The sequence below is a fragment of the Rhodotorula graminis genome (genome assembly GCF_001329695.1).
Source record: "Rhodotorula graminis WP1 unplaced genomic scaffold RHOBAscaffold_2, whole genome shotgun sequence".
Classification (NCBI taxonomy): Eukaryota; Fungi; Basidiomycota; class Microbotryomycetes; order Sporidiobolales; family Sporidiobolaceae; genus Rhodotorula; species Rhodotorula graminis.
In genome coordinates this window covers 1,401,885-1,425,031 of record NW_017264929.1, presented here as the reverse complement: position 1 = coordinate 1,425,031, position 23,147 = coordinate 1,401,885, and the positions used below count along the sequence as shown (strand labels likewise).

The 23,147-nt window shown below is 67.1% G+C and overlaps 5 protein-coding genes across 5 annotated transcripts; 2 read left to right on the top strand and 3 right to left on the bottom strand.

Annotated features, from left to right (window-relative positions):
• Positions 1 to 13: 13 nt before the first annotated feature.
• RHOBADRAFT_51599 (uncharacterized protein) lies at positions 14 to 3,381 on the bottom strand (the record flags this gene model as incomplete). Its single annotated transcript, XM_018415921.1, has 5 exons — positions 14 to 743; positions 825 to 1,991; positions 2,058 to 2,833; positions 2,907 to 3,054; positions 3,350 to 3,381. The coding sequence occupies 5 exons, from the start codon at positions 3,379 to 3,381 to the stop codon at positions 77 to 79; spliced, it is 2,790 nt and encodes a 929-aa protein (XP_018273838.1). The 3' UTR covers positions 14 to 76.
• Positions 3,382 to 6,903: 3,522 nt separating this feature from the next.
• On the top strand, positions 6,904 to 9,751 carry RHOBADRAFT_51597 (uncharacterized protein; the record flags this gene model as incomplete). The annotated part of the gene is made up of 13 exons (XM_018415920.1): positions 6,904 to 7,330; positions 7,396 to 7,689; positions 7,772 to 7,877; positions 7,939 to 8,025; positions 8,097 to 8,150; positions 8,229 to 8,302; positions 8,367 to 8,713; positions 8,875 to 8,979; positions 9,059 to 9,107; positions 9,228 to 9,353; positions 9,433 to 9,452; positions 9,545 to 9,628; positions 9,695 to 9,751. 13 exons carry the CDS (start codon positions 6,904 to 6,906, stop codon positions 9,749 to 9,751), a joined length of 1,830 nt encoding a protein of 609 aa, XP_018273837.1.
• Positions 9,752 to 10,324: 573 nt separating this feature from the next.
• On the top strand, positions 10,325 to 11,860 carry RHOBADRAFT_11811 (uncharacterized protein; the record flags this gene model as incomplete). The annotated part of the gene is made up of 6 exons (XM_018412065.1): positions 10,325 to 10,543; positions 10,677 to 10,814; positions 10,918 to 11,137; positions 11,218 to 11,276; positions 11,340 to 11,479; positions 11,548 to 11,860. Coding segments are annotated over 6 exons (1,089 nt in total), but the record flags the coding sequence as incomplete, so codon positions are not given.
• A 3,600-nt stretch (positions 11,861 to 15,460) lies between these two features.
• On the bottom strand, positions 15,461 to 17,938 carry RHOBADRAFT_24349 (uncharacterized protein). Its single transcript, XM_018412640.1, has 14 exons — positions 17,830 to 17,938; positions 17,616 to 17,744; positions 17,444 to 17,536; positions 17,197 to 17,379; positions 17,071 to 17,128; positions 16,966 to 17,009; positions 16,775 to 16,900; positions 16,694 to 16,704; positions 16,597 to 16,625; positions 16,423 to 16,537; positions 16,272 to 16,346; positions 16,177 to 16,203; positions 16,022 to 16,109; positions 15,461 to 15,957 (listed from the first exon to the last, which is right to left on the bottom strand). The coding sequence occupies exons 1-14, from the start codon at positions 17,855 to 17,857 to the stop codon at positions 15,629 to 15,631; spliced, it is 1,335 nt and encodes a 444-aa protein (XP_018273835.1). The 5' UTR covers positions 17,858 to 17,938; the 3' UTR covers positions 15,461 to 15,628.
• A 533-nt stretch (positions 17,939 to 18,471) lies between these two features.
• RHOBADRAFT_48040 (uncharacterized protein) lies at positions 18,472 to 22,064 on the bottom strand (the record flags this gene model as incomplete). The annotated part of the gene is made up of 15 exons (XM_018415086.1): positions 18,472 to 18,597; positions 18,674 to 18,717; positions 18,785 to 18,804; positions 18,874 to 19,562; positions 19,624 to 19,726; positions 19,799 to 19,914; positions 19,990 to 20,044; positions 20,118 to 20,339; positions 20,429 to 20,487; positions 20,569 to 20,714; positions 20,784 to 20,981; positions 21,046 to 21,055; positions 21,130 to 21,276; positions 21,359 to 21,667; positions 21,786 to 22,064. 15 exons carry the CDS (start codon positions 22,062 to 22,064, stop codon positions 18,520 to 18,522), a joined length of 2,475 nt encoding a protein of 824 aa, XP_018273834.1. The 3' UTR covers positions 18,472 to 18,519.
• Positions 22,065 to 23,147: the final 1,083 nt, after the last annotated feature.

Genomic DNA, 23,147 nt, shown 5'->3' with positions numbered 1-23,147 from the left:
CGCCCACGAGGGAGAGAGAGAGAGGCTGGCTGCGATAAAGTTGCGAGTTGCTCTACACCCTCCTCCTGCCCCGCGCTCACTCCTTGTCGTCGTCGTCCTCCTCGTCGACGTCCATCCCGTTCGCCGACGCCGCGTCGTCACTGCCAGCGACGTCAAAGTCGTCGAAGCCCTCCATCATGCCGAGGAGGTGCTCGACGATGAACGACTCGCGCACGAGCTTGTCGGCCCGGGTCATGTGCCGCTCGGTGTACGGGATGAGGGCGCCGAGGATCTCGCTCGCCTTGACCTCGGTGCGCTTCTTGCGCTTCTTGGCCTCCTCGTCGTCGTCGTCGACGTCCTCGTCGGCGTCCTTGGGCGCCGCCGACTTGCCGTTGGCGAGGTCGAGCCCGCTCGAGCCCTCGTCGGCGCGGTTCTCGAGCACGGCGAGCAATTTGTCGGCATCGTGAAACTTGAGGATGGCGTGGAGGACGGTCTGCGCCGTGTCGGCCGTGCGCGAGACCGTGTTCCAGTCCTTGATGTACCGGAACAGCTGGCGCAGCTCGGCGGGCGACAGGCCTCGCAGGACGGCGTCGACGTGCCGAGAGCCCGTGAACGACAGGAGGTCCTCGGCGCCGTTGGTGCCGGCCGAGGCGCGCACCTCGGTGAACAGGAGGAGGAGGCGTCGGGGCTGGTCCATCGAGAGGGCGAGCATGATCGCGTTCGAGTAGTCCTTCATCGACAGGAAGTTCTCGTAATCTTGCTCCCTGCGAGACACGACGAGAGGTCAGTACGTGCCCGTGTGAGAGAGAGGGCGACGGGAGAGGCGAGGAGAGGGAGAGACGCACTTGAGGACAAGGTCGGCCTGCTCCTGCTCCTTCTCGAGCTCCTCGATCTCGGTCACGTCCTCCCAGATCGTGATCATCGAGTCGGCGCCGCCCGACACGACGAAGGATTCGTCGCGGTTGATGGCGAGCGCCCACACCTTCTCCTCGTGGTTGTCGAGCGTCTCGACGCACTCCTCGTCCTTGACGTTCCACACCTTGACGAGGCCGTCACTCGCCGCCGTCGCGAGCTGCATGCCACGCGTCATAAAGTCGACGCGCAGGACCGAGTTCGAGTGGCCCTCGAAAGTCTTGACGCACGTAAAGTCGTTGAGGTTCCACAGCTTGACGGTGCGGTCGCCCGACGCCGTCGCGAGGCACTGGTCGACAGGGCTGAACTTGACGCTCCACACGCCGCGCTTGTGGCCCTTGAACGTGCCGAGGAGCGAGAGCGTCGCCTGCGCCGGCGCCGCTTTGGTCGCGGGCGTGTGCGCGATCGCGAACAGCTTGGCCGTGCGGTCCTGCGAGCCCGACGCGAGGAGCTTGTCGTTCGGCGAGATGTCGAGCGAGTTGATGTCCTTGTCGTGGATCTTGGTCGTCGACAGGGCGCGCAGCGGTAGCGGCTCGTCGAGGTCGTCGCCGTCGTCGTCGGACGCCGACAGGCACGCCGCGAGGTCCCAGATCTTGGCCGTGCGGTCCTGCGACGCCGTGACGAGGAGGTGCCGATCCCGCTTGGTCGTCGCGACGGCGCCGACCGACTCGACATGGCCCTCTGCCCGGCCGACGCACGCCCACCTCGCGCCGCCGTCCTCGCCCTGGCGCGCTCGCCAAACTCGCGCCGTGTTGTCCTTCGAGCCCGAGACGAGGACCTGGCCGTCGGTCGTGCGCGTCAGGCACAGGACGACGTCCTCATGGCCCTCGAGGAGCGACGTGTTGAACCGGTCGAGGTCGTACACCCGGATCAGGTCCGAGTTGGTCGCGACGGCGAGGTGCGACTCGGGGAGCGACGTCGACGCCGCGTCGGGTGCGTCGACGCTCGACGAGAACGACGAGGCCGAGACGAAGCACGCGTCGATGACCTCGTCGTTGAAGCCGATGATCTGGCGGGTCGTGGCGAGCGAGGGGAGCGAGCGGGTGACAATGTTCTGGTCGACGTGGATGGCGGTGAGGGAAGAGGTTGCCGGGGTGTGGCTGCGAGTATCGAGGTGTCAGGAGGGAACGCGCAGAGGGAGAGGGAGAAGGAACAACGGGACGCACACGACGTCGACGATCTCGTGGACCTTGCCGCCCTTGGTCACCTCGTCGGCCGCCGTCTTGATCTGCTCGTTCGTGAGCAGGTCCCACAGGCGGATGACGCCCTTGTCGCCGGCCGTAAAGACGGCCCTCCTCGTCGAGCCCGTCTCCTTGCCCTTGCCCTTTTTGTCGCCCGCCGCGCCCGCCTCGGGCACGTCGACGATGCCGACGGCCTCGATCGTCTCGAACACGGGGAGCGTCTTGCGCAGGACGCCGCGCTCGAGGTCCCACACGTTGACGACCTTGTCGCGGCCGCCGCTGACGAGCGTCTTGCCGTCGCGCGTCACGTCGAGGCCGCGCACGACCGAGACGTGGCCGTCGAGGACGTACAGGCCCTCGCGCGTGCGCAGGTCCCACACGCGGATCTTGCAGTCGTCGGCGCCCGTGACGAGGCGCGCACGGCCCTGGCGGCCGCCGTCGCCCGCGCTCGCGATGTCGAACGCCATGGCGCTCACGACGCCGCCGTGGCCCTTGAAGACGTGGGTGCAGTGACCATTGGCGGCGTCCCACACCTTGACGATGCCGTCGGCCGAGCCGGTCGCGAACAAGGTGCCGGTCGGGTCGGCGCACGACGTGATGATGGGCGCGTCGTGGGCGCGGGCGACGTTGCGGTGGAGGGCGAGGGACGGGAGCGAGTAGATGTGGATGCCGAGGGACCGGCCGCAGGTCAAGAGGTAGCCGCCGTCTTGCGGCGACAGGGGCGACGGCGTAATGGCGAGGGTCGTGACGGCCGACGTGTCCTGCGAGGGACGCGACGCGTGAGCTCCGGCACTCCTGAGGGAAGGAGAGCTGCGAGAGAACGTCTCGACGCACTCCTTTGAGCTCTTGCAGCTGCTCGCCCGTCTCGATGTCGGTTACGAGGGCCTGCTCGTTGAGAGTCGAGACGAGCCAGGAGCCGTCGGCGGACAGGGTCGCCTTGCCGCCCGTGTGGATCGGCTGGTACGACTTGTACTCCTTGAAGCTGTTGCACGGAGGAGACCTGAACGGTCAGTGTACTGGTCCACTCCACGCGGACGAGGTGCTCCTGCGCTCAAGTCGTAACCCGCGTCCTCGCCGCCCACGTCCTGAACCAGCTTGCGCCTGCTCGTACAGCTCCTTGAGAGCTCAGGAAGTAGTTCGGCACATGTTCGAGAACGCTGCGGGTGATGGTCGCGATACGGCGACTCGAGCTTGAGTTGGCGGGCGAGGAGGTGCGGCTCGGCGACGAGGGCACGGGGCGGGCTCGTTGGAAGAAGAAGGGTCGTGCGCAAGCTCACACAGTCTTCATGCGGGGTCTTGGCTGAGCCATGGTCGATGCGGAGAGTGGTGCCGTGTTGCGAGCGCCAGACTGAGCTCGACGGAGATGAGGACGACGACAGCACCCCACGACCTCGCTCTCGTCCCGCTCGTGATGGATTCGGGCCAGCCTTGGCGCCGAGGGAGCTCCCTTGCAGCCCCGATCCACCCGCACAACCCCTCATCGCGGTGGGCTCCTCCTCGCTCGTCTCGCGGCGCCTCCTCCTCGCCTCGCACGAAACCCACGCCGACCGGTCCAGGCGGGATCGCGCGAGACGGCTTCACCATGGCCCGCACCGACATCGGCCGCAAACCCGCCGAGCTCGACTTGCTCTTGTCCCCGAGCCGCGGCCTCCAAAGCGGCTCGCTCGCCGGCAACGACGACGACGACGACGCGTCGTGCGTCCCTCTCCCTGCCGCTCCTTGTACTCCCTCGGCCTCGTCAGCTGACTGCAATACGCCCCGCATCAGGCTGCGCAACCACGACGTCCAAGAGCGCTTCCGCAAGCACGTCGCCGACAAGATGAGCCGCTGGTCGACCGCGCATCCTGCCGGCCGGGGTGCACAGCTCCGCAACCTCCGCAAGCAGGAGCTCGGTATCATCCTGCTCGACTTCCGTGCGTCCCTCTCCCTCGGACCGACCCGCCTCGCCGGCGTTGTCCCTGACTCTCTCGCTCGTCGCAGGCAAGCTTCGCGAAGGCATCCTCTCGAGCCGACGGGTCGACCCTTTCGCGCGCGAGGGTGCGTCGACTGGTCCCCTCCTCAGAGCAGAACGAGCCTGACCCGCTTTCCCCGCAGCCTACACCGCGTCGGTCCTCCTCTCGGTTTACGCCAACAACGACCCGCAGCTCTCCTCGTCGCTGCCCCACCTCGTGCAGGCGTTGCACGCTCAGCCGAGCCGTCCTCAACCCGTCGCGTCGACGCCTGTGCCGGCGACAGCAAGTCTCGATGCCGCCCTCGCCCACCTCTCGCTCTCGTCGGCCAACTCGCCAGATCCCGACGAGCGCGCCTACTTCATCGCGCTCTACCTCCTCCACGCCCACCTCCTTCCCGCCTTCACCACTGTCTCGGCTTCGGCGACATCGCCCGCAACATCGTCCCCGAGCGCCCCTCTCTCGTCGTTCCTCTCGGCGCTTTTCGCCCTCCTGCAGTCGTCCGACCTCCCGCCGCCAGCATCCCTGTACCCTCGCCCTCGACACTCGAGCCCACATATCGAGCACCTCCTTTCACTCTACCACGCCCTCCTGCGCCCGTCGTCGGCGTCGCTCGCGCGCCTCTTCTCGTCGTCGCACCTCCCTCCCCTCCCTCCCCGCGTGGCCGCCCTCGCCCATACCCTGCACCTCCCCTCGTCGTTCCACCCGACGAGTGCCCTACTGCGGCGTGCTGCGCCCCGCGTGCGCGACGCCCTCCTGTGGCCGGCCGTCCGGCGCGCGTACAAGTTCCCGCCGGACCCGGTCGCGTGGGTCGCGAGCGGCCTGCTGTTCGAGTGCGAGGTCGAGGGCGAGATGGTCGAGGAGGACGAGGGACGTGACGATCGAGGAGGAGGCCCTGCCCAGGGCGCCGGCGCGCACGGGCGAGCAGGTGAGGTCAGGGGGAGCTGGGAGGACGAGGCGGACGAGGCGGATGCGCCTGCGCAGGACGAGCGAGGGCGGCGCATACGGGAGGAGGCAGGACGCCGGGCAGAGGCGTGGGTCAGGGAGCGGCTCGTCGGCGCTGCAAGATGAGCTCGAGTCGAGCCGAAGCGGCCTTCCTCGTCGCGAGAGGGCCGAGCGCTCTCGCGCCTCGCTTGCGCTCGATCGCGTGGCTCCTCGCTGCACGTGACCTCGACAGAGGCTTGCGGCGACCGGGGCGCTCGCGGATCGCCCGCGGAGCGTCCGGAACGTCCGCCGAGGTCTGAGCGCGACGAGCGGCTGCCGCTCGGCGTCCCTCTCCTCCTCGTTTTGCTCTCGCCACTTCCTCGCTCGAGCTACGCTTCTCGACTCGCACGCAAAGCATGCCTTGCGGCCTCATCTTTCATGTACGTCCCTCTGTCCCTCTCTCTGTCCACGTCGCGAGCCTGAGTCGCAAGCTCACCTCTTTTCCCGGGCAGGGCCTCAACATCCTCCTCCTCATCGCCGTCACCACCGCCACGCTGGCGAGTCATCCGTTCTCGTCGTCACGAGAAGGTGGAGCTTGACGACTCGAGCCTGCCCGCAGTACTACAACTGGCCGGCCTTGTCGACTCGCACGTTCGCGACCGACCTCGGCTCGATCTCGCAGTACGTCGGCGCCATGTCGGGCGCAGCGGCGACCGTTGCCTTCGTGATCCTCGCCTTTGTGCGCGGCAGCGCTGGGTCGTGTGCGACCCTAACGGCGGGCTTGACGGCGGTGCGTCTCCCCCTTCTTCTCTCTCGCCTTTCTTGCGCACTAACCCTCGCCTCTCACAGCTCTTCGCCGTCACCGATGTCGTCTGCTACGCGATCTGGAGCTTCAAGGGGCAGATGGGTACCGTCTGGTGCGTCCCTTCTCGCTCTCCTCATCCGTCCAGGCTCGAGCGCACCCTGACCCAGAAGCCGTCGTTGCAGCGAGGGCGCGCAGACCATGACGTCCGAGGTGTCTACGACCGTGTCCAAGTACGTCCAGTGCGACGCCGAGTGGATGCGCGTCGCGCTCATGGTGGTGCGCTGCCCTTTCTCCATCCCTCGTCCGAGCGAGAGAGCCTGACCTCGTCCCTCCTCTCCTCCCTACCTTGTCCCCGACTGTCGCCGTCCCACGTCATTGTCTCTACGGCCTCGTCGACAACCGCCTCTTCCTCCACCGCCGCAGCTCTTCTCGGTGTCGGCGTCCCTCCAGCTCTCGATCGCGTTCTCGGCCGTCGCCTCGTCCAGCTGTTCGTCCCGACCGGCCGCTCCAGCCCCTGCCGCCCAGTCGCTCGGCCGCCCGGCGACGGGCATGCGCTCCCTCGGCGCGCGCAAGAGCAAGCGCGGCCGGTACGCGCGCCTCGGAGGGTCGAGCGCACGCGGCGACGGCGAGGACGAGGAGCGTCGGCTGGCGGGCAGGGGCGACGCACCGCGCTCGTCGCTGTCGTCGGAGGAGAGCGAGGTGGACGAGGTGCGGTGGAAGGGCAAGGAGCGCGAGGTGGACCGGGACTAGCGGTCGGAGGGAGATGCGGGCGCGAGGGCGAGAGGCAGGTCGAGCGGCGGCGAGGCGGTAGAGCAACGAGCGCCTTGGCCTTGTACTGCTCGGGCGCGCAGTTGCCTGTGCACTGTGCTTGCGGTCGTGGTCTGGCGGGCAGAGAGGCTCGCCTGCAGCAGCTTGTGCGCGAGGCTCGACCGCGGCAGCCGCGTCGGTCGGCTCGGGCGAGAGGACGAGAAGCGTCCGCGCAGCCGAGTCGCGCTCGTCGACGAGAGCGTGCTTCTCTCGCAGCCTGCTTGAGCGACGAGCTGTGGAGAGTGCGACCGGCCGCGGGGAAAGGCCGCCCGGCACGCGAACGGCGCCGTCGGCACCTCTTTCCCCTCGTCCACCTGCGCCGTGCTGCTCGCGAGCCACTCTAGCCATGCTCGCACGCACAGGCATCGTCCCCGCCGCGCGCGCATCGCCCCTCGCCGCCGCCATTGCCCCGCCGCTCCGCTCCCCCACCATCCTCATCGCTCGCCGCACTCTCGCGACTCGCCCGCACCCTTTAGCCTCTCGCGTCACGCCAAAAGGTCCCGTACCCGCCGGCAAGACCCCGTCCCACCTGCGCGCCCGCCCTCAACGCCTCAGCGTCCTCAGCGCCATCCTCCTCGCGTCCCTCACCGGCTCGCTCACGTACGCTCTCGGCCGGCAAGAGGCGTCGAGCAAGGCCGGTCCGACCAAGGAGTACAAGGACCCGACCCTCGACGGCTTCACCAAGGCGCTCGACGAGATCCGCGCGTGGCTGTCGGACGAGGACCTCGACACGAGCCGCGACACGCTCGTCGCGCACGGCTACAACGAGTGGGGTGCGTCCCCCTCTCCCTCTCTGTCCAACATCTCGGTGCACGGGCTGACCCTCCCACACACACAGCTGCACATGGTCCGACGGGCCTGCCCGGCGCGGTCCTGTACCCTCGCTCGACCGAGGACGTCGTCAAGATTGTCCAGACGGCGGCCAAGTACTCGATCCCGCTCATCCCGTACTGCGCCGGTACGTCGCTCGAGGGCCACACGACCGCGCTCGGGTACGCCAACAACCCGAGCGAGAAGGACGCGCAGGAGAAGCTCGCGCGAGACGGCCATGTCGAGGTCGACGACCTCGTGCCGGGCCTCGCGCTCGTTCTCGACTTTGCCCAGAACATGAACAACATCGTCTCGATCAACAGTGCGTCCACCGTCTCTCTTCGTCCTCCTGCAACGCCGCAAAGTCGGCCTTTGGCTCGGTCCTGACGACCTTCCTCCTGCAGGCCACGATCTCGACGCCGTCGTTCAACCCGGGGTCTCGTACGACGCCCTCAACGCCGAGCTCAAGGAGCGAGGCATCCCGCTCTTCTTCCCCGTCGACCCGGCACCGTGCGTCCCCCTTCCCCTTGCCCTTTCCCCCACCACCGCTCACCGAGCCTTTCACACGCAGAGGAGCGCAAATCGGCGGCATGATCGGCACGGGCGCCTCGGGCACCAACGCGGTGCGGTACGGCACGATGCGCGACAACGTCCTTAAGTGCGTCGCGCCGGCTCTCTCCCTCTCCCTGCTCGATCCGCCCGACCTGACCCTGACCGGCCCGTGCGCAGCTTGACGGTCGTCCTCGCGAGCGGCGAGGTCATCAAGACGCGGCAACGAGCCAAGTACGTCGCCTCGAGCTGCTCGAGCGCAGCCCGGCAGCCGCAGCGTCCCTAACTCAGCCCCGCCGCCTCGTCCTGCAGGAAGTCGTCGGTCGGCCCCGACCTCAGCAGGCTCTTCATCGGCGCAGAAGGGACCCTCGGCATTGTCACTGAGGGTGCGTCAGCCCCTCGATTATTCCGTTCGTCCGTCACGCGCACTGACCCTTCCTCTGCCCGCAGCGACGCTCAAGCTCGCGCCTTTGCTCCCCTCGACCGTCGCCGTCTCGTCCTTCCCGACCATCGCCGCCGCCGCTGCCGCCGCCCGCGACCTCGTCCAGCACGGCATCTCGCTCGCGTGCATCGAGCTCCTCGACGACGTCATGGTCGACGCGACCAACCAGCAGGCGGGCAAGGGCGCACGCACGTGGCCGGTCAAGCCGAGCCTGTTCCTCAAGTTCAGCGGCACCAAGGAGCAGATGGCGATCGACATCGAGCGCACCAAGAAGATCACGCAGAGCAACGAGGGGAGCGGGTTCGCGTTCGCGAGGAACGACAAGGAGGCCGAGGAGATTTGGCATTCTCGCAAGGTGCGCCCCTGGTTTTCTCCTTCTTCTCCCCTCCCAAGGTCGCACGAGTACTTGAGAGCCTCGCCCGGAGCGGCGCAGGCTCGCGACGGCGTCGAGAAGCCGCTCGACCCTCCACCGGCCCAATCTGACTGACCTCTCTTCCCGTTCCTCACGCCCCGCAGATCGCGCTGTGGTCGGCTCTCGAGTACCTCAAGGGCGCCAAGTGCTGGGTCACCGACGTCTGCGTGCCCTTGTCGCGCTTCCCTGAGCTCATCACCGAGACCAAGGTGCGCCCGGCCGGTTCGCCCCCTCTCGACGAGCGAGGGGCACGCCGCCTGACCTCCCAGTTCCCTCGTTCTCGCGCAGGCCGACATCGACAGCGAGGGCATCGTCGGACCGATCGTCAGCCACGCAGGTGCGCCTCGCCCGATCTCGACCTCTTCCCCCTCATCCTCTTCTCCTTTCCTGCCTCTTCCCTCGTCCACCTCTCCTACTCGAGCCCGACAATTGACGACCCGGTCCCACACGCTCGCAGGCGACGGCAACTTCCACGCGCTCCTCCTGTTCCGCACGCCCGACGAGCTCGTCAAGGTCGAGCGGCTCGTGCACAACATGGTCGAGCGGGCGCAGCGCATGGACGGTACGGCGACGGGCGAACACGGTGCGCCCTGACTCACTCTCTCTCTCGATCTCTTCATGTCAGGCGAGCAGATATTGACGAGCACGACGTGCGCGTACAGGTGTCGGCATCGGCAAGAAGGTGCGCCCTCGTCCTCAACCCTCTTCCCGGTCTCCTCTTGGCGCTCGTCACTGACCGCCAATCTCGTCCCTCTCGCCCTCGTTCGTCCACAGCCCTACGTCGAGGCCGAGCTCGGCGCCGGAACGGTCCAGCTGCTGCGCGACATCAAGCGCCAGATGGACCCGCAGAACATCCTCGTGCGCCCACCTCCTCCTCTCGCGCTTGCGCAGGAGCCTCGCCTGACCCTCCTCGGCACACTGCAGAACCCGGGCAAGCTCATTCCCGATGAGAAGGGCGAGGAGAAGCGCATGGCGCACTGAGCCGGGCCCGTGCGGCCGGCGTGCGCGCGACGACCGGCGCAGCCGCTGCAACGAGCACCGGTACAAGCAGACCTGCTCTCGCTGTCGAGAGATTCGGGGCACGGAGAGAGAAAGGGATCTCGATGTCCAGGTCACGCGAGCGAGCTCCCGCCCGAGACTCGGAGGCGAGCCGGAAGGGTCGTCAGGAGAGGAGGAGCGACCGCTCAGGAAAATCGAGCCGCGCTGGATCGTGCCCTGCGAGTGTGTTGCGGCTGGCCAGGGAGACGCAGGACTCGATCTGAGCCGGCGAGAGCGTGCAGATGTCGCGATCAGGCGAGAGGTCGGCGCAGGATGACTCCGTCTGCCCACACACCACAGCCCTCGCGACTGGGCCACGAGCAGTCTACCTGCGAGCAGCACCTACTCGAAGAGCGCACCACCGACCCGCTTTGCAGCGCGCGCCGTCCCTCGCCCGCCTCGCTCGCCTCGTCTCTCAACTCAGCCCTCCGCGCCACCGCTCTCGCCCTCGCCGCTCCCGCCTGAGAGCGAGTCCGCCAGCCGCCGAGTGCCCACACCGAGCAGCACAGGGCGTACATGCCCGCCCCACGCCCTCCCACCCACGACCCTCTGCACCGCTCCCCCACTTCGTCGCGCCACCCCTCCTCCCGCACCCCGTCCACCACCCACCAGCGCGACCACCGAGGCCGCCACGCCCACCCCGACGATGACGACGGCGACCGCATAGGGCCCTACGCCATCGCCGAGGAGATTGGCAGGGGGTCGTTCGCGACCGTCTATCGCGGCGAGCGGCAGGTGCGTGCTCCCCTCTCCCTCCTCTTGGCGCGTAGACGAGCCACGGTCGTTCGTCCCGCCCCGTCAGCGTCCGACGCCCCGATCGACCGCATGCGAGCAGCGCGCAGAGTCCTGACTCTTCTCGTTCCTGCAGGACACGCGCGGCGCCGTGGCCATCAAGTCGGTCATCCGGAGCAAGTTGACGACCAAGCTCCTCGAGAACCTAGAGAGCGAGATCTCGATCCTCAAGCGCATCACGCACCGCAACATCGTCGAGCTCAAGGACTGCCTCGTGCGTGCCCTCTCCTCCCACCCCTCTCTCCCTTTCTCCCCCTCCTTCCGGCGCATGGCGCAAGACCTGACTCGGTCTTCCTCCTCGGCGCACACGTCCACAGAAGACCGACACGCACATCTACCTCATCATGGACTTCTGCTCGGCGGGCGACCTGTCGCTGTACATCCGCAAGCGGGGCGACCTCCCGTCGCTCACGGCGTCCAACGCCGGCCTCCTGCCCGACTCGCCCGCGCGCAAGCCGTCCGACAAGGTCCTGTACCCGCACCCGAAGGAGGGCGGCCTCAACGAGACGATCGTGCGCTGCTTCCTCGGCCAACTCGGTGCGTCTCGGACTCTCTCGCACCTCGTCGCCTCGTATTTCTGCGCAGATCTGACTAGATGCACCTGTTCCGCGACACAGTCGATGCACTACGGTTCCTGCGCTCGCAGAACGTCATCCACCGCGACATCAAGCCTCAGGTCCGTCCTCGCACCTTCCTCTCTTCCTTACGTTCGCGCGTCTGACGCGATCTCGTCCCGCAGAACCTTCTCCTCCAGCCCGCCTCGGCTGCAGACCTCGTCGCAGGGCATCCACCGGGCATTCCTGTCCTCAAGGTCGCCGACTTTGGCTTTGCGCGCTGGTTGCCGAGCTCGAGCATGGCCGAGACGCTCTGCGGGTCGCCGTGCGTCCTCCTTTCCCTCGCCCTGTCCTTCTCCTATACCAACTGACGAAGTACTGCCCACCCTGCAGGCTCTACATGGCGCCCGAGATCTTGCGCTACGAGAAGTACGACGCCAAGGCGGACCTGTGGTCGGTCGGCGCCGTCCTGTTCGAGATGTCGGTCGGCAAGCCGCCGTTCCGAGCGCAGAACCACGTCGACCTCCTGCGGCGCATCGAGCGAGGCGAGGACCGCATCAAGTTCCCCGACGAGAAGCGCATCGACGAGACGCTCCCGCCGCACGAGCAGAAGGTGCCGACCAAGGTCTCGAGCGACGTCAAGGCCATCATCCGCCGCCTCCTCAAGCGCCACCCGAACGAGCGCATGAGCTTCGACGACTTCTTCCTCGAGGCGGCGACGGTCGCGCAGTCGGGTTCGGCGAGCGGCTTCGCGCCGGCCGAGGTCGTGTCGGCGCGCGTGGCGGCCAACGCTCGTTCGGCGGCCGCACGCGCCCAGGACCGCAGCGCCGTCGTACCGCCCGACAGCGTCGCTGCGGAGCACACGAGCGTTGGCATGGGGAGGCGGGACGCGCCGTCGCCGTCGGTCGAGCAGGGCGCCTTCGCTCCCTCTTCCTCCTCCGTCCCTCGCGGCTCGTCGCGCCCCTCTCCTACCCTCGCCACACGCTCAGCGGCTCGTACCGCCCGCCCAACGCCCTCCTCCTCGCCTGCGCCCGTCGCGGCGCCTTCCCCGAGCCCCGCCGCTCCCTCCATCTCGCGCTTCGCTCCGCCCGACGCCGACCTCCCGCCGTTCGCGCGCCGGCCGAGCGCCGTACCGAGCCCGTCGCCGCCCATCGGGGCGCAGCAGGGCCAGGCCCAAGCTGGGATCCGCCGTGCGAGCAGTTTCGCGCCGGCGATGGGGCAGGTCGGAGCTGTGCAGCGGGTCGGGCTCGGTGTCGGCCCAGTCAGTGTCGGGAGTGGCGGGGGCACAAGTGCGGGAGGAGGAGGTGGAGCGGGCGCAGGGAGCGGCGCTGGGAGCGGGAACGCTGGGATCGTCAGGAGGAGCAGGTGCGTCACGCTCTCTTTTTCTCGCCCCTTCCTCGCGCCCGCATGGCGAGTCCGTTCGTGAACGAGACCTTGTACGATAACGGTGGCTCACGCACGTCCTCCTGCAGCAGTGACTCGCCCGCTTCCTCGACGCCTGCACCGCCGCCGCCGCCGTCCGCGGTCGAGCGCTTTGCGTCGACGAACAAGGCGTCCGACTCGATGTCCGACTCGAACGACTCGATCCTCGGCAAGGACTACGTCGTCGTCGAGAAGCGCACGGTCGAGATCAACGCGCTCGCCGACGAGCTCGCTCAGCAGGCCCCGAAGCGCGAGGGCGTTGTCGCTCGCCGGCCGTCGCGCGGCTTCCTCTCTCGAGCGCCGAGTTCGACGGGCAACCAGCCTGGCGGCGCAGCCCTTCCCTCGCCGCCGTCCTCGTCGTCGCCGTCGTCGCCCTACCCTCCTGGTCCTGGCGCGCCTGTCGGCGACACGTCGACGCCGCCGTTCGCCATCCCGCAGCGAGCGCAGCCGACGCCGCACCACCCGTACTCGCTCTCGTCGTCGCCACGTCCCCTGTCATTCCTGTCGAGCTCGCCTCGCAGCTTCACGCACCCGATCGAGCGCTTTCCCGGGTCGCCGCTCGCCCTCGTCGGCAGCCCGTCGGCCGCCCTCGCCAAGGCGTTCAGCAACCTGTCGTCGCTCAAGATCTTTGGCAGCCCGACCGACGGCATCCTTGTGCGCCGCAGCTCGGTCCGCAAGCCCATCCCGCGGTCGATGACGGCGCCGACCACCGCCGACCCGGACGAGGAGCGCGTCCTCGCCGACCTCGAGGACATCGCGCAAAAAGCCCTCGTCTTGTTCGAGTTCGCCGACGCCAAGATCCTCCAGCTCCTGCCGCCGACGCCCGCCGCCTCGACGTCGACCACCTCGCTCGGCACGCCGTCCTACTTCTCGCACCTCGCCGCGCGCGAGCAGGCCCAAGCCCAATCAGCTGCCGCCTCGAACCCGTTCTCGGCCGTGCCGACAAGCCCGAGCATGCGCCGTGGCTCGAGTGCGTCGTCGTCCGACCGGCCGCACCCGGGCGCGCTCGCGAGCTCGGCGTCGGTCCGCGCCGACGTGCTCGCCGCCGAGGCCATGGTTCTGTACCTCAAGGCGCTCGCGTTCCTCGGCAAGGGCATCGAGCGTGCGAGGAAGCACTGGGCAAATCGGCCGACCGAGCAGCAGGCGGCGAGCCCCGACTTTAACGACGGTGCGTGCTCGGACCCTCCCTCCCCTTTTTCCCCCCTGTCGCCGTTACTGACGAGTCCTTCTCTCTCTCTTCCTCTCGCGCAGCCGTCCAGTGGTTTCGGCAGCGCTTTAACGAGTGCTTCGACAAAGCCGATTTCGCCAAATCGCGCTGCCAGGACGAGATCCCCGAGTCGGCCGCCTACGCCGAGAAGCTCGTCTACGACCGCGCCCTCGAGCTGGTACGTCTCTCGCTTTCTCTCCCTCTCTGTGTCCGTCCCCAGTCCGTCCGCCTCGCCTCGGCGAGGACCCGCAGCAGGCTCGAGCGCATGACTGATTCTGGTCCGTCATCGTCGCCTGCAGTCACGCGCCGCCGCTGTCAACGAGCTCCGAGGCGAGAACCCGTCCGACTGCGAGACGGCGTACGAGACGGCGCTGTGGATGCTCTACGCCCTCCTCGACGACACGATGCACGCCGGCCTGCCGTCGTCGCCCGAGGTCGACGAGGACCGTGCGACCGTGACACGCTTCGTCAACAGCATCTCGGCCCGCCTGCAGGCCTTGCGTAAGAAGATCGTCGCCGTCGCACCGCCGTCGTCGAGCGGGCCGGCGTCGGCTGCGCAGAGCGGCGCCACGACTGCCGTCATCGGCTCGCCGGCCGCCTCCTCCCCTTCCTCCCACCCTTCTCCCTCGGCTTAACCCCCCTCTCTCGCGCCACTTTTGTCATACACCCTTTCTCTCCGTACCCTTCGTGTGCCCCTTACCCTCCCTGTTACCCCGTGTCACTACTCGCCGCAGTTCTTTTCGTCCTTCATCCCGCTCTCGCCCCTTTTGCCGTCGTCTCGCCCTTCCTTGGCCTCGCACCTCATCTCGCCGCGCACCGTTGCGCGCCTTTTTAGACGCCCCTCCCCCTTCCGCGCTCCCCTGTACCCCTCCCTCGTCTCGTCGCGCCTCCTTCAGTATGTCCGCGTCCGAGTCTCGCTTTCGTACCCTTGTCGTGCCATTTTACTCAGCCCCCCTCTGCACTTGAGCGTTCTTTCCCTCGATTGCAGCCGAGCCCGTCGACAGAGAGCGAGAAGCCCGTCGCGAGCGAGCTTGAGAGGCCGGAGAGCGAGCAAGTCGAGGCAGTTTGAATCGAAACGAGGGCTCGAGCGCGCTCTCCTCGCGGCACTTGCACGTGTGCTCGCTCGCAGAGACGCATCGACAAGGTGCGAGTGTGTCTGCAAGTCGACGAAAGCGCTGGGCTGCAGCTCGAGTCTGCCCGTCGCGGCCTGTGCGATTTCTCGAGCCGGCCCTCGCTTGGATCAGTCGAAGAGCTGCGCGCGAGGTCTGCCTCGGACAACGAGCGTACGGAGCTCGAGGAAGAGCGCGCCTCGTCGTCTGTGGGCGGTTGCGGGTTCTCTCGCTCGCACCTCGTCCAGCTCACCCTCAGCATGGGAGCGCACTTTGTCTCGGAAACCTGCTGACGGCAGGGCATTGCAATCATTCGAGGCACTGCGGTGCCTCACCGAGGAGGCGCTCGCCGCCGAGGTGGCTGACTGAGACTAAAGGAACCTGCTGCTCGAACCTCTCCGGAGACACTCAACGATCCGCCGCGCCTTATCGGCCATGCGGCAGGGTTCGAGAGCGTAGACGAGCGAAAGCGAGATCCAGAGAGGTCCGTGATAGCGAGCGACCTCGAGCGAGAGCCCGCCGACGTCGGCCTTCTCAAGTCGACGAGCCTCTCGCAGGAGCAGCTGAGGACGATCGCAAAGGCTTTTCGCGCCAAGCTCGACAGATATAGTCTACAGGCTCGACCAACGGCGAGGAGGGAGGAAAGGGAGGAGGAAAATTGCTTTGTGCGAGGAGGGTCTGTGCGAGAGGGGAGGAAGGACAAGGACAAAGAGAAGGAAGGGCGGCTCGGCGACAGCTACGCCTGGTCGCCATTCTTGCCGCTCTGCTGTATGAGCGGCGTGCGCTCGTCCTCCATCGACTGCCGCAGCGAGCTCGGGCTGCGCTGGCCGACAACGCGCGCCGGGCTCGCGTCCCGCCGTATCGGCGTCGCCGCGCCGTTCCCGGGCCGCCGCTCAGGCATGCCGCCGCCGCGCAGGCGCACCTTGTCGAAGCCGGACGCCGGACCGGCCCCAAGAGCTGGCGTGGAGCGGCCGTCGGTCGTGTAGGCGCTGTCGGGCAGGCCGAACGAGCCTGGCGGGTCGGCCGTGTTTTGCCGACGAGCTTGACGACGACGCTCGATGACGCCTGCGCAAGGCGATCAGAGTCAGTCCAGCGAGGAGAGGAAGGAGCAAGAGAGAGGTGGACGCACCAGCAATGAGCGGGGCGAGCTGCTTGCCGGCGCCCGCAGCCTGCTTGCGAGCGGGCGCGCGCACGACCTTGGTCTTGGCGTGGATGTCCTGCGCGACGAGACGAGCGAGGTGAGTTTCGGGACGTTCACGAGAGAGAGTTGGCCGCGAGACGCACGATGTACAGGTCCGTCTCGTCGACAATCTGCGAGGGGAAAGAGTCAGTCAGTCAGGGTCTATCGAAGACGACCGCGAATGCAAGAGGGGACGCACCTCCTCGCCGATCATCTCCTCGATGATGTCCTCGAGGCTGACGACGCCCATCGCGCCGCCCGGCTCGCCAGGAGTCTGCCGGAAGAAAATCAGGGTTAGGCCGCTGTTACGATTTGTGCGCTCGTCTTGCGAAAGAGAGAGAGATGCGCACCTTGGAGACGAGCAGAATGTGCGAGCGACCCTGCTGGAAGTAGTTGAGGACGTCGAGGCAGGTCGAGTCGGGACCGGTCTCGGGCAGGACGGAAAGCGCAAAGTCGCCGATGAGCCTGCAGGAAAGAGCTCGTCAGTCGGGAACGACAAGAAGAGAAAGATGAAGAGGACGCACTTCTCATCCTCTGGGTCGTACGAGATGAGCTGCGCGAGCGACAGAGGTCAGTGCGGCTTCGAGGGAAACGATTTTCCGAAGAGGCTTGAGAGCGCACTTTCTTGACGACTGTGGAGGCAGGAGAGTCAGACAGGGGGCCCACGGTGCTGCCGCGAAGGGAGTCAAGAGAGGAACTCACTGAGCATGCCGACAAAGTCCGTCTTGTTCTCGGGCATGTGGACGGGAATGCGGCTGTGGCCCGAGACGAGGATCTGGTCGACGGCGGTGTGGTCGAGCTTGGTGTCCGACGGCAGCGAGTAGATGTCTGCAGAGGCGAAGGAAGTCATGAGAGGCCGGCGAGGGGGAAGTGGAAGCGAGAAGTGGACGCACCCTCGAGCGGGGTCATGATGTCGGCAACGCTCTTGCCGCCGAGCCTGCACGCTTCGTGGTCAGTGCGCCGCTCGTGACACGACGCGAGGGAGATGCAGGACGCACTCGAGGACCGACGATATGATGGTGACCTCGTCGTCGTTGAGCGTCTCCTCGCCAAACTCTGCGAGGACGGCGGCGCTCGTCAGTGTGCGCTCCGAGTGGGTCGAGACCGAGGGCTTGGGGACGCACGCTTGTGCAGGCCGACAAACGTCTTGAGCTCGGCCTTCTTGTACGTGACGCCCTGCTCCTCGCCGAGGAGGCGGTCGAGCAGCTTGGCGATCGGGTAGGCGATGGGGAACTCGAGGTACATGAGGCCGAGGACGAACGGCGCCGCGACGGCGCCGATGCGGAGGCCGTAGCGGGCGCAGACCGCTGCAGAACAGGGGGGAGAAGCGTGAGCGGGACGAGGATGGAGGAGTCGAGGGGGAGGACGCACACTGCGGGATGATCTCGCCGAAGATGAAGATGGCGAGGGTCGACAGTGCAACTGCGCCGACGCCGCCGCCGAGAATCGAGTCGAGGAAGATGGCTGTGGCACGAGGAATCGGTCAGCCGAGGAATCGGGCGAGGCGCAAAGGGGGAGAGAGAGAGAGAGGCGCAGGACGCACGCAGAGACTCGTTGACGACGACGTTGGACAGGAGGAGCACGACCAGGACCCAATGACGACCGCGCTCGAGAAGCTTGATGACCTTTGCAGCATCGCGGCGCTCCTTGTCCTCCCCGGAGGTTGCGAGGACTGCGCGCGAGGAGGGGAAGGTCAGTCCCGGGTTTCCCATGCGCCGCGCCGGTCCGGCCGATGGAGAGAAGGAGCGACGACGCACCCTGCAAGTTGACGAGGTCGAGGCCCATCAAGCCTAGCGTGAGCCCGGCAAAGACGCCGCCGAGGAGGACGAGGATCACGCTGAGGCCGAGCTTCCACCAGAACTCTGCGCGCAACGAGGGGCAGGTCAGTTCACGCCGTGCAGGAAGGAGACTCGAGAGAGACGCTGGGCGCACCGTTCGAGCCAGGCTCCGTCTCTGGCGGCTCAGCGCCGGCCGCCTCCGCATGGAGGAAAGCGGCGGCTGCGGCGGGGGCAGCGTACGCGCGCAGGAACCGTGGGGCGACCGCGACGAGCTGCAGAAGCGTCGCTGAGCGGGGCGTTCGCCACGCTGAGTTGGGCATGGCGCGGTGGGTGAGAGGTCGAGAGGGAGAAAGGCGACGAGGGGAAGAGATGACGAGGTCGAGGGGAGGTGATCGCGGCGGTGTGCGCCGGGCTGGTGCGAGGGTCGCAGCTGGAGGTGGACGGCGGTGCTCCACTTGCTCGAGGTGGACAGGCAAGGCCAAGGCAAGCGAGAGCGGCGCGACGACGACGAGCCCTCCTCCTCCTCGTCCGACGGCTCCGAGCTGCACGTGCAGCTCAGGCTGCGGCCCGAGTCTCGCTCTTTCTTCAGTCTCGCACAGCAGAAGGACGAGGACATGCACTGAGGAACAAACTAGAACTGAACTGCACACACAAAGACCGCTCAAAGCTCTACAAGTTGGCCTGCCGCTTCTCGGCCCAGAAATCGCTCGTCGGCTTGTCGCGCTGGAAGCCCGAGTACTCGACGACCTGCGACAGGGACGGACGTGAGTAGTCGCACGGCATGAAAAAGAAAGAGGGGCTCGAGTGAGAGAGAGGGACGGACCTGAGGAGCGATCGCCGAGCAGTGAGCGAAGACGCGCGTCGAGACTGCGACGACGAGGGGCAGGTCAGTACCAGAGGCCCGAGGAAAGGGTGACGATGGAGCAGGACGAACCAGTCCTGTTGTCTCGTCGGCTGCGCGCAAGGAACGGGCGCGGTCAGTGCCGAACGGCCAACTCGAGAAGGCCAAAGTCGACGACGCACTTCTTGCCCTCCCTCCTGAACCTCGACAGCCGCTCGACGAACTCCCACAGGCGCCCCTCGGGCACGATCGTGCCGTCCTCCGTGCGCCGAGGGACCCAGTCCGGGTGAAGCGCCATGAGCGGGCCCGACGACCCACGACGCGTGAGGAGGACGCCAACGTCGACCATGCGCTGGAACGCGTTGAGGAGGGTCGCCTGGTTGACGGCCTCGAGGTAGCTGACGTCGCCCTGCGCAAAGAGCGTCTTGGCGAGGAGCTGAGCGCTCGTCTGGAACGCCTTCTCGGCGAACCATGCGATCGGCTCGTCGTCGGACGGTGGCGGCGTCGTCGGCGTGAGGGCGAACAACGACACGGCGGCGAGCCAGTACGTCTCAATAAACGGCCAAACGCAGAAGTTAAAAAAGTCGAAGTTCTCCCGGCCCGCCGCCCGCTCTTTGGGGCTGAGCCCGAGCATGTCGTCCTCGACGAGCACGACGCCGTCCATCTCGAGCGCGCGCACCGTCTTGTCGACGTTGGCCTCGAGGCCCTCGGGCGCGTACACGAACTCGTTCGACAGAAGGTGCGAGATGAAGTGGAGCTCGTCGAGGACGTCGGCGCGGTCCATGCGCTGCGAGGGAGCTGCGCCGCCGGCCTTGACGCGGGTGTACAAGCACGCGCACAGCATGGCCTCCTCGACGAACAGGTGGATGACCTGGAAGAGCTCGAGGTCAGTGCCGGACGGCGACGAAGAGAGTAGAGAAAGAGGTGCGCACCTGGTTGCGGTAGAATGACAACTCGAACCGCGAGAGCGGGTAGAAGGTCGACTCGATCAAGTCGGTCTGCTCGCCGATGAGGTCCTTAAGCACGACGAGCGCCCTGTAGAAGCACGAGTGAGTGCTCCTGACTGACTGACTGAGCCTGAGCGGGAGGGTGAAGCTCGAGACGCACCGGTCCACGACCTCGTCGAGCGTCATGTCGCCAAAGTCGGCAACGCGGCCGCCGCGCTCCTCGATCGCCTTCTTGAGCCACTTGACGCGAGTGACGAGCTCACTCTTGCCGACGCCCTGCAGAAGGAGAAGAGCGGCCTAGTCAGGCTGTGTCGCCTTCTCGACTCGGGCGACAGGAGGACGGGGACGCACTCGGCCACGGATCGTGAGCATGACGGTGCCGACGAGCCCCGTCGGCATGATGATCCTGCGTTCGAGAAGCTCGTTAGGACTGTCGTACGAGGCACAGGAGAAAGAGGGAGGGGAACAAGGCGACGCACGCGCAGTCGTTGATGCCGGCGAGGACCTCGTACCCGAGAGCGCGCAGGAGCGTGGCCTGGTCGCTCTTTGGCGGGCGTGCTCCCGGCGTCGCGGGAGGTACTGAGCGGCGCTTCTTCTGGTCGTCGAGCCAACCTCGGAGCGAGAAGGGCTTCTGGAACCGGACGTCGATGCGGCCGAGCTCGAGCTGGATGACGCGCGTGTTGAGCAAGAGGCCGCCGAGCCTGCACGGTCGAGGACGTCAGGGGCTCGTCGACGGGTACTCGAGGGAGCGCGGCCGACGAAATCGGGAGGAAAGGAGAGCGAGACGCACGTCTCCTTTTCCTTCGGGTTGCCGAGCAGCTCGTTGACGTAGCTCTCGCGCTCGATGACCTGCGGGTGCGTGAGACGCAGGGTCAGGGACTCGCCGTCGAAGAAGGCGGGGCGAGGGGGGACAGAGAGGCCAGGGCGCACCTTGTCGTACTGGAGCGAGATGGGGCAGATCCACACGTCCTCGGTCCGCCCTTCCTCGAGGGCCTCGAGGACGTTCTTGAGGATGCCGAGCTTTGGCGGCAGGAGCTTGCCGGTGCGCGAGCGCGTACCCTCGATGAAGCACTCGACTGCGAGGGAGCGAAAGAGCCCGGGTCAGGATCGCTTTTGCGCGACCGAGACGAGGACGGCGGACGCACTGTTCTTGCCGTTCTCGAGCAGCTGCTCGATGTACTCCTTGACGACGGTGCTGTACAACGGGTCGTCGCCGAACGTCCTGCGGATGAAAAAGGCGCCGCACTTGGCGAGCATCGGGCCGACGACGGGCATGTTGAGGTTCTCGCCGGCGACGATGTGCGGCAGGGCCAGGCCGAGGCGGAAGAAGAGCCACGAGATGGCTGCGGATGGCGGCACGAGTCAATCAGGGCTGCGAGAGGGGAAGCTCGACGCTCGGGGACGCACTGAGGTAGTCCTGCGAGAGGGACCGAGCGCCTTGGTCAGTTGGACTCTCTCGACAAAAGACGATGGGCGAGGGCGTGGACGCACAATGTGGGACTTGTGGCACGGCAGGATGAGGAGCGACTGCTTCTTCTTGGCGGCCATCTGGGCGACCTCCTTGAAGCGCGCGTACTCGTTGATGCTGATCTCGATGCCCTGGTCGTACATGCGGACGAGCAGGTTGTTGACGACGGCCTGTCTCGACGTCGGCAGTGCGTCAGTCATGATCGAGGCTGAGGGCGAGGGAGGAAGGGAGAGAAAAAGAGAGGGACTCAACGCCGAAGAACCGCAGAAACCGCACCGAGTCCATCTTGGCGACGAGCCCGTCTGCTATCCGTGCCGCGCTCTTCCTCAACTCCTTCTCGATCTGCGCCCGCTTCCTGACCCGCTCTGGCCCGTCTGGTAGCCCGAGCTGCGCGACTCGAGCGTCGGCGACGAACCGGATGCGCTTCTCGAGCTGCTGCGACGTGAGGATGCCGCGCACGCAGTCGTCCGAGTAGCCCGGGTAGAAGATGGGCTGGCCGATGTAGTCGGTGTAGGCGCGCCAGCCGGTGCCCGTCGCCCACAGCGACAGCTGCTTCGAGAACTGCGAGACGAGGTGGGGCATCAGTGACGGGGCCTCAACTCTCTCGCCTGCGCGCTCCCGCCACACCGTGGAGCTCTGGACAAGCTCTTGGTACGAGAAGGGAGGAAGGCGGACGCACCTCGATCGGGTCAGAGCGCAGGTGGCCCTGGTGGCCCTCGACGAGGTTGCGCTGCTCGCCGTTGCCGGTGCGTTTCCGAGACGTCGCCTTGCCCACGGCCGCTCCACCTGGCAAGAGCAACGGCTGGAGCGCCGTCAGGCCCGGGTCGACGTTGGTTACGACCGAGAAGGGCCTCGTGCGCGGCGCGAGGTCGGGTCCGAGGAGCGCCTCGGGGTCGTCCGGGCCGAGCGACGCGACGTGGTCGGTGGTGCGCTGCTTGCGGTTGAGCGGGTTGGCCATGGCGTGCGCCGGCGGGGCTGCTCGTGGTACAGCGCGGCGGGCGAGACGAGGACGCGGGGAAGTTGGCGAGCGAGGTGGGGTGGGAGGGCGGAGCTGATGGGCGAGGACGGCGTGGTGGGGCGAGGGAGCTGCCGGAAGAGCCAGCAAGGGTGCACGCGAGCTCGGCGACCGCCTCGGCGAGTGCGAAGCGTGGGAAGGAGGGCGGCGAGCGACCACCGGCAACCTCCTCGTCCGCGACCACGGCCGGCTTTCTTCCTGTCAGCGCGTGGGCCAGGCCGGAGCCGAGCAAGTTCTGGTTCAGTAGCAGGCCGACGACGCGGTACACCCGCAAAGCCGTGCCAGCGGTGGTGCGAGTCTGCTCGCTCGAACCTCGAGCCGGCTCGTTCGCAACTAGTGGCGACGTCGAGTTCTGTATCTTGCTCTCGAAGGCTGCTCGCACTCTCGGGGACAAGAACAGAGAGAACAGAAACTCGATCCGGCGTTGCACGAGCTCGACAAAAGGAGTGAACTGCTCGTCCTCGCGCCCGCCAACGACCTGACCACCCGGGGCGACGCCGTCGCTCACGAGGAGCACCGACGACGCCGCCGAGGAGGAAAGAGTAGAGGAACGAGAGGAGACAGGTTCAGAAAGGTGCGCATCCACCGCGCTGCGCCGTACAGCCTCCGGCCCTCGACCGCGCGAGGCGAGCCGGGGGCAGCAGAGGCCGGACAACCCACCTCGGAAACGAGGGGGCGGTACGAGCGAGCTCAAGGTCATCGAGGAGCGCACTCGACCCGGCTCCCTCTAGGGAAGCGCGGGAAGCGCACGCCCGTGGTTCTCGCTCAGATGGGGATGCGACCTGTCGCTCATCGCGACCTGCAAACAGTGTAGCTCTTTTGAGAGAGCAAGACAACTCGGAGAATAACCTGTACGAGCGCGGCACACGTCAGCTCTTTGCGTCCTGGTCGAGGGGGAGGGGGAGGAGAGGGAGGGAGGACGCACTGTAAAGAGATCCTGACTGACTGCTCGCGTCGTGCGCAAGGAGGGACGGGAGGGTGCGACGAGTCAGTACGTGTGGCTTTGGCGGTAGAGAGCACGTTGTT

Excerpts from the sequence above, each read along its gene's own strand:
- RHOBADRAFT_24349 (XM_018412640.1), bottom strand. The coding sequence starts at position 17,857 with ATGGGCCTCGACCTCGTCAACTTGCAGG. Across the intron at positions 17,129-17,196 it reads GTTTGTCGGCCTGCACAAGC|AGTTTGGCGAGGAGACGCTC; the intron begins GTGCGTCCCCAA and ends CCGTCCTCGCAG. Across the intron at positions 16,110-16,176 it reads ACGAGACGGACCTGTACATC|GACATCCACGCCAAGACCAA; the intron begins GTGCGTCTCGCG and ends CTCGTCGCGCAG.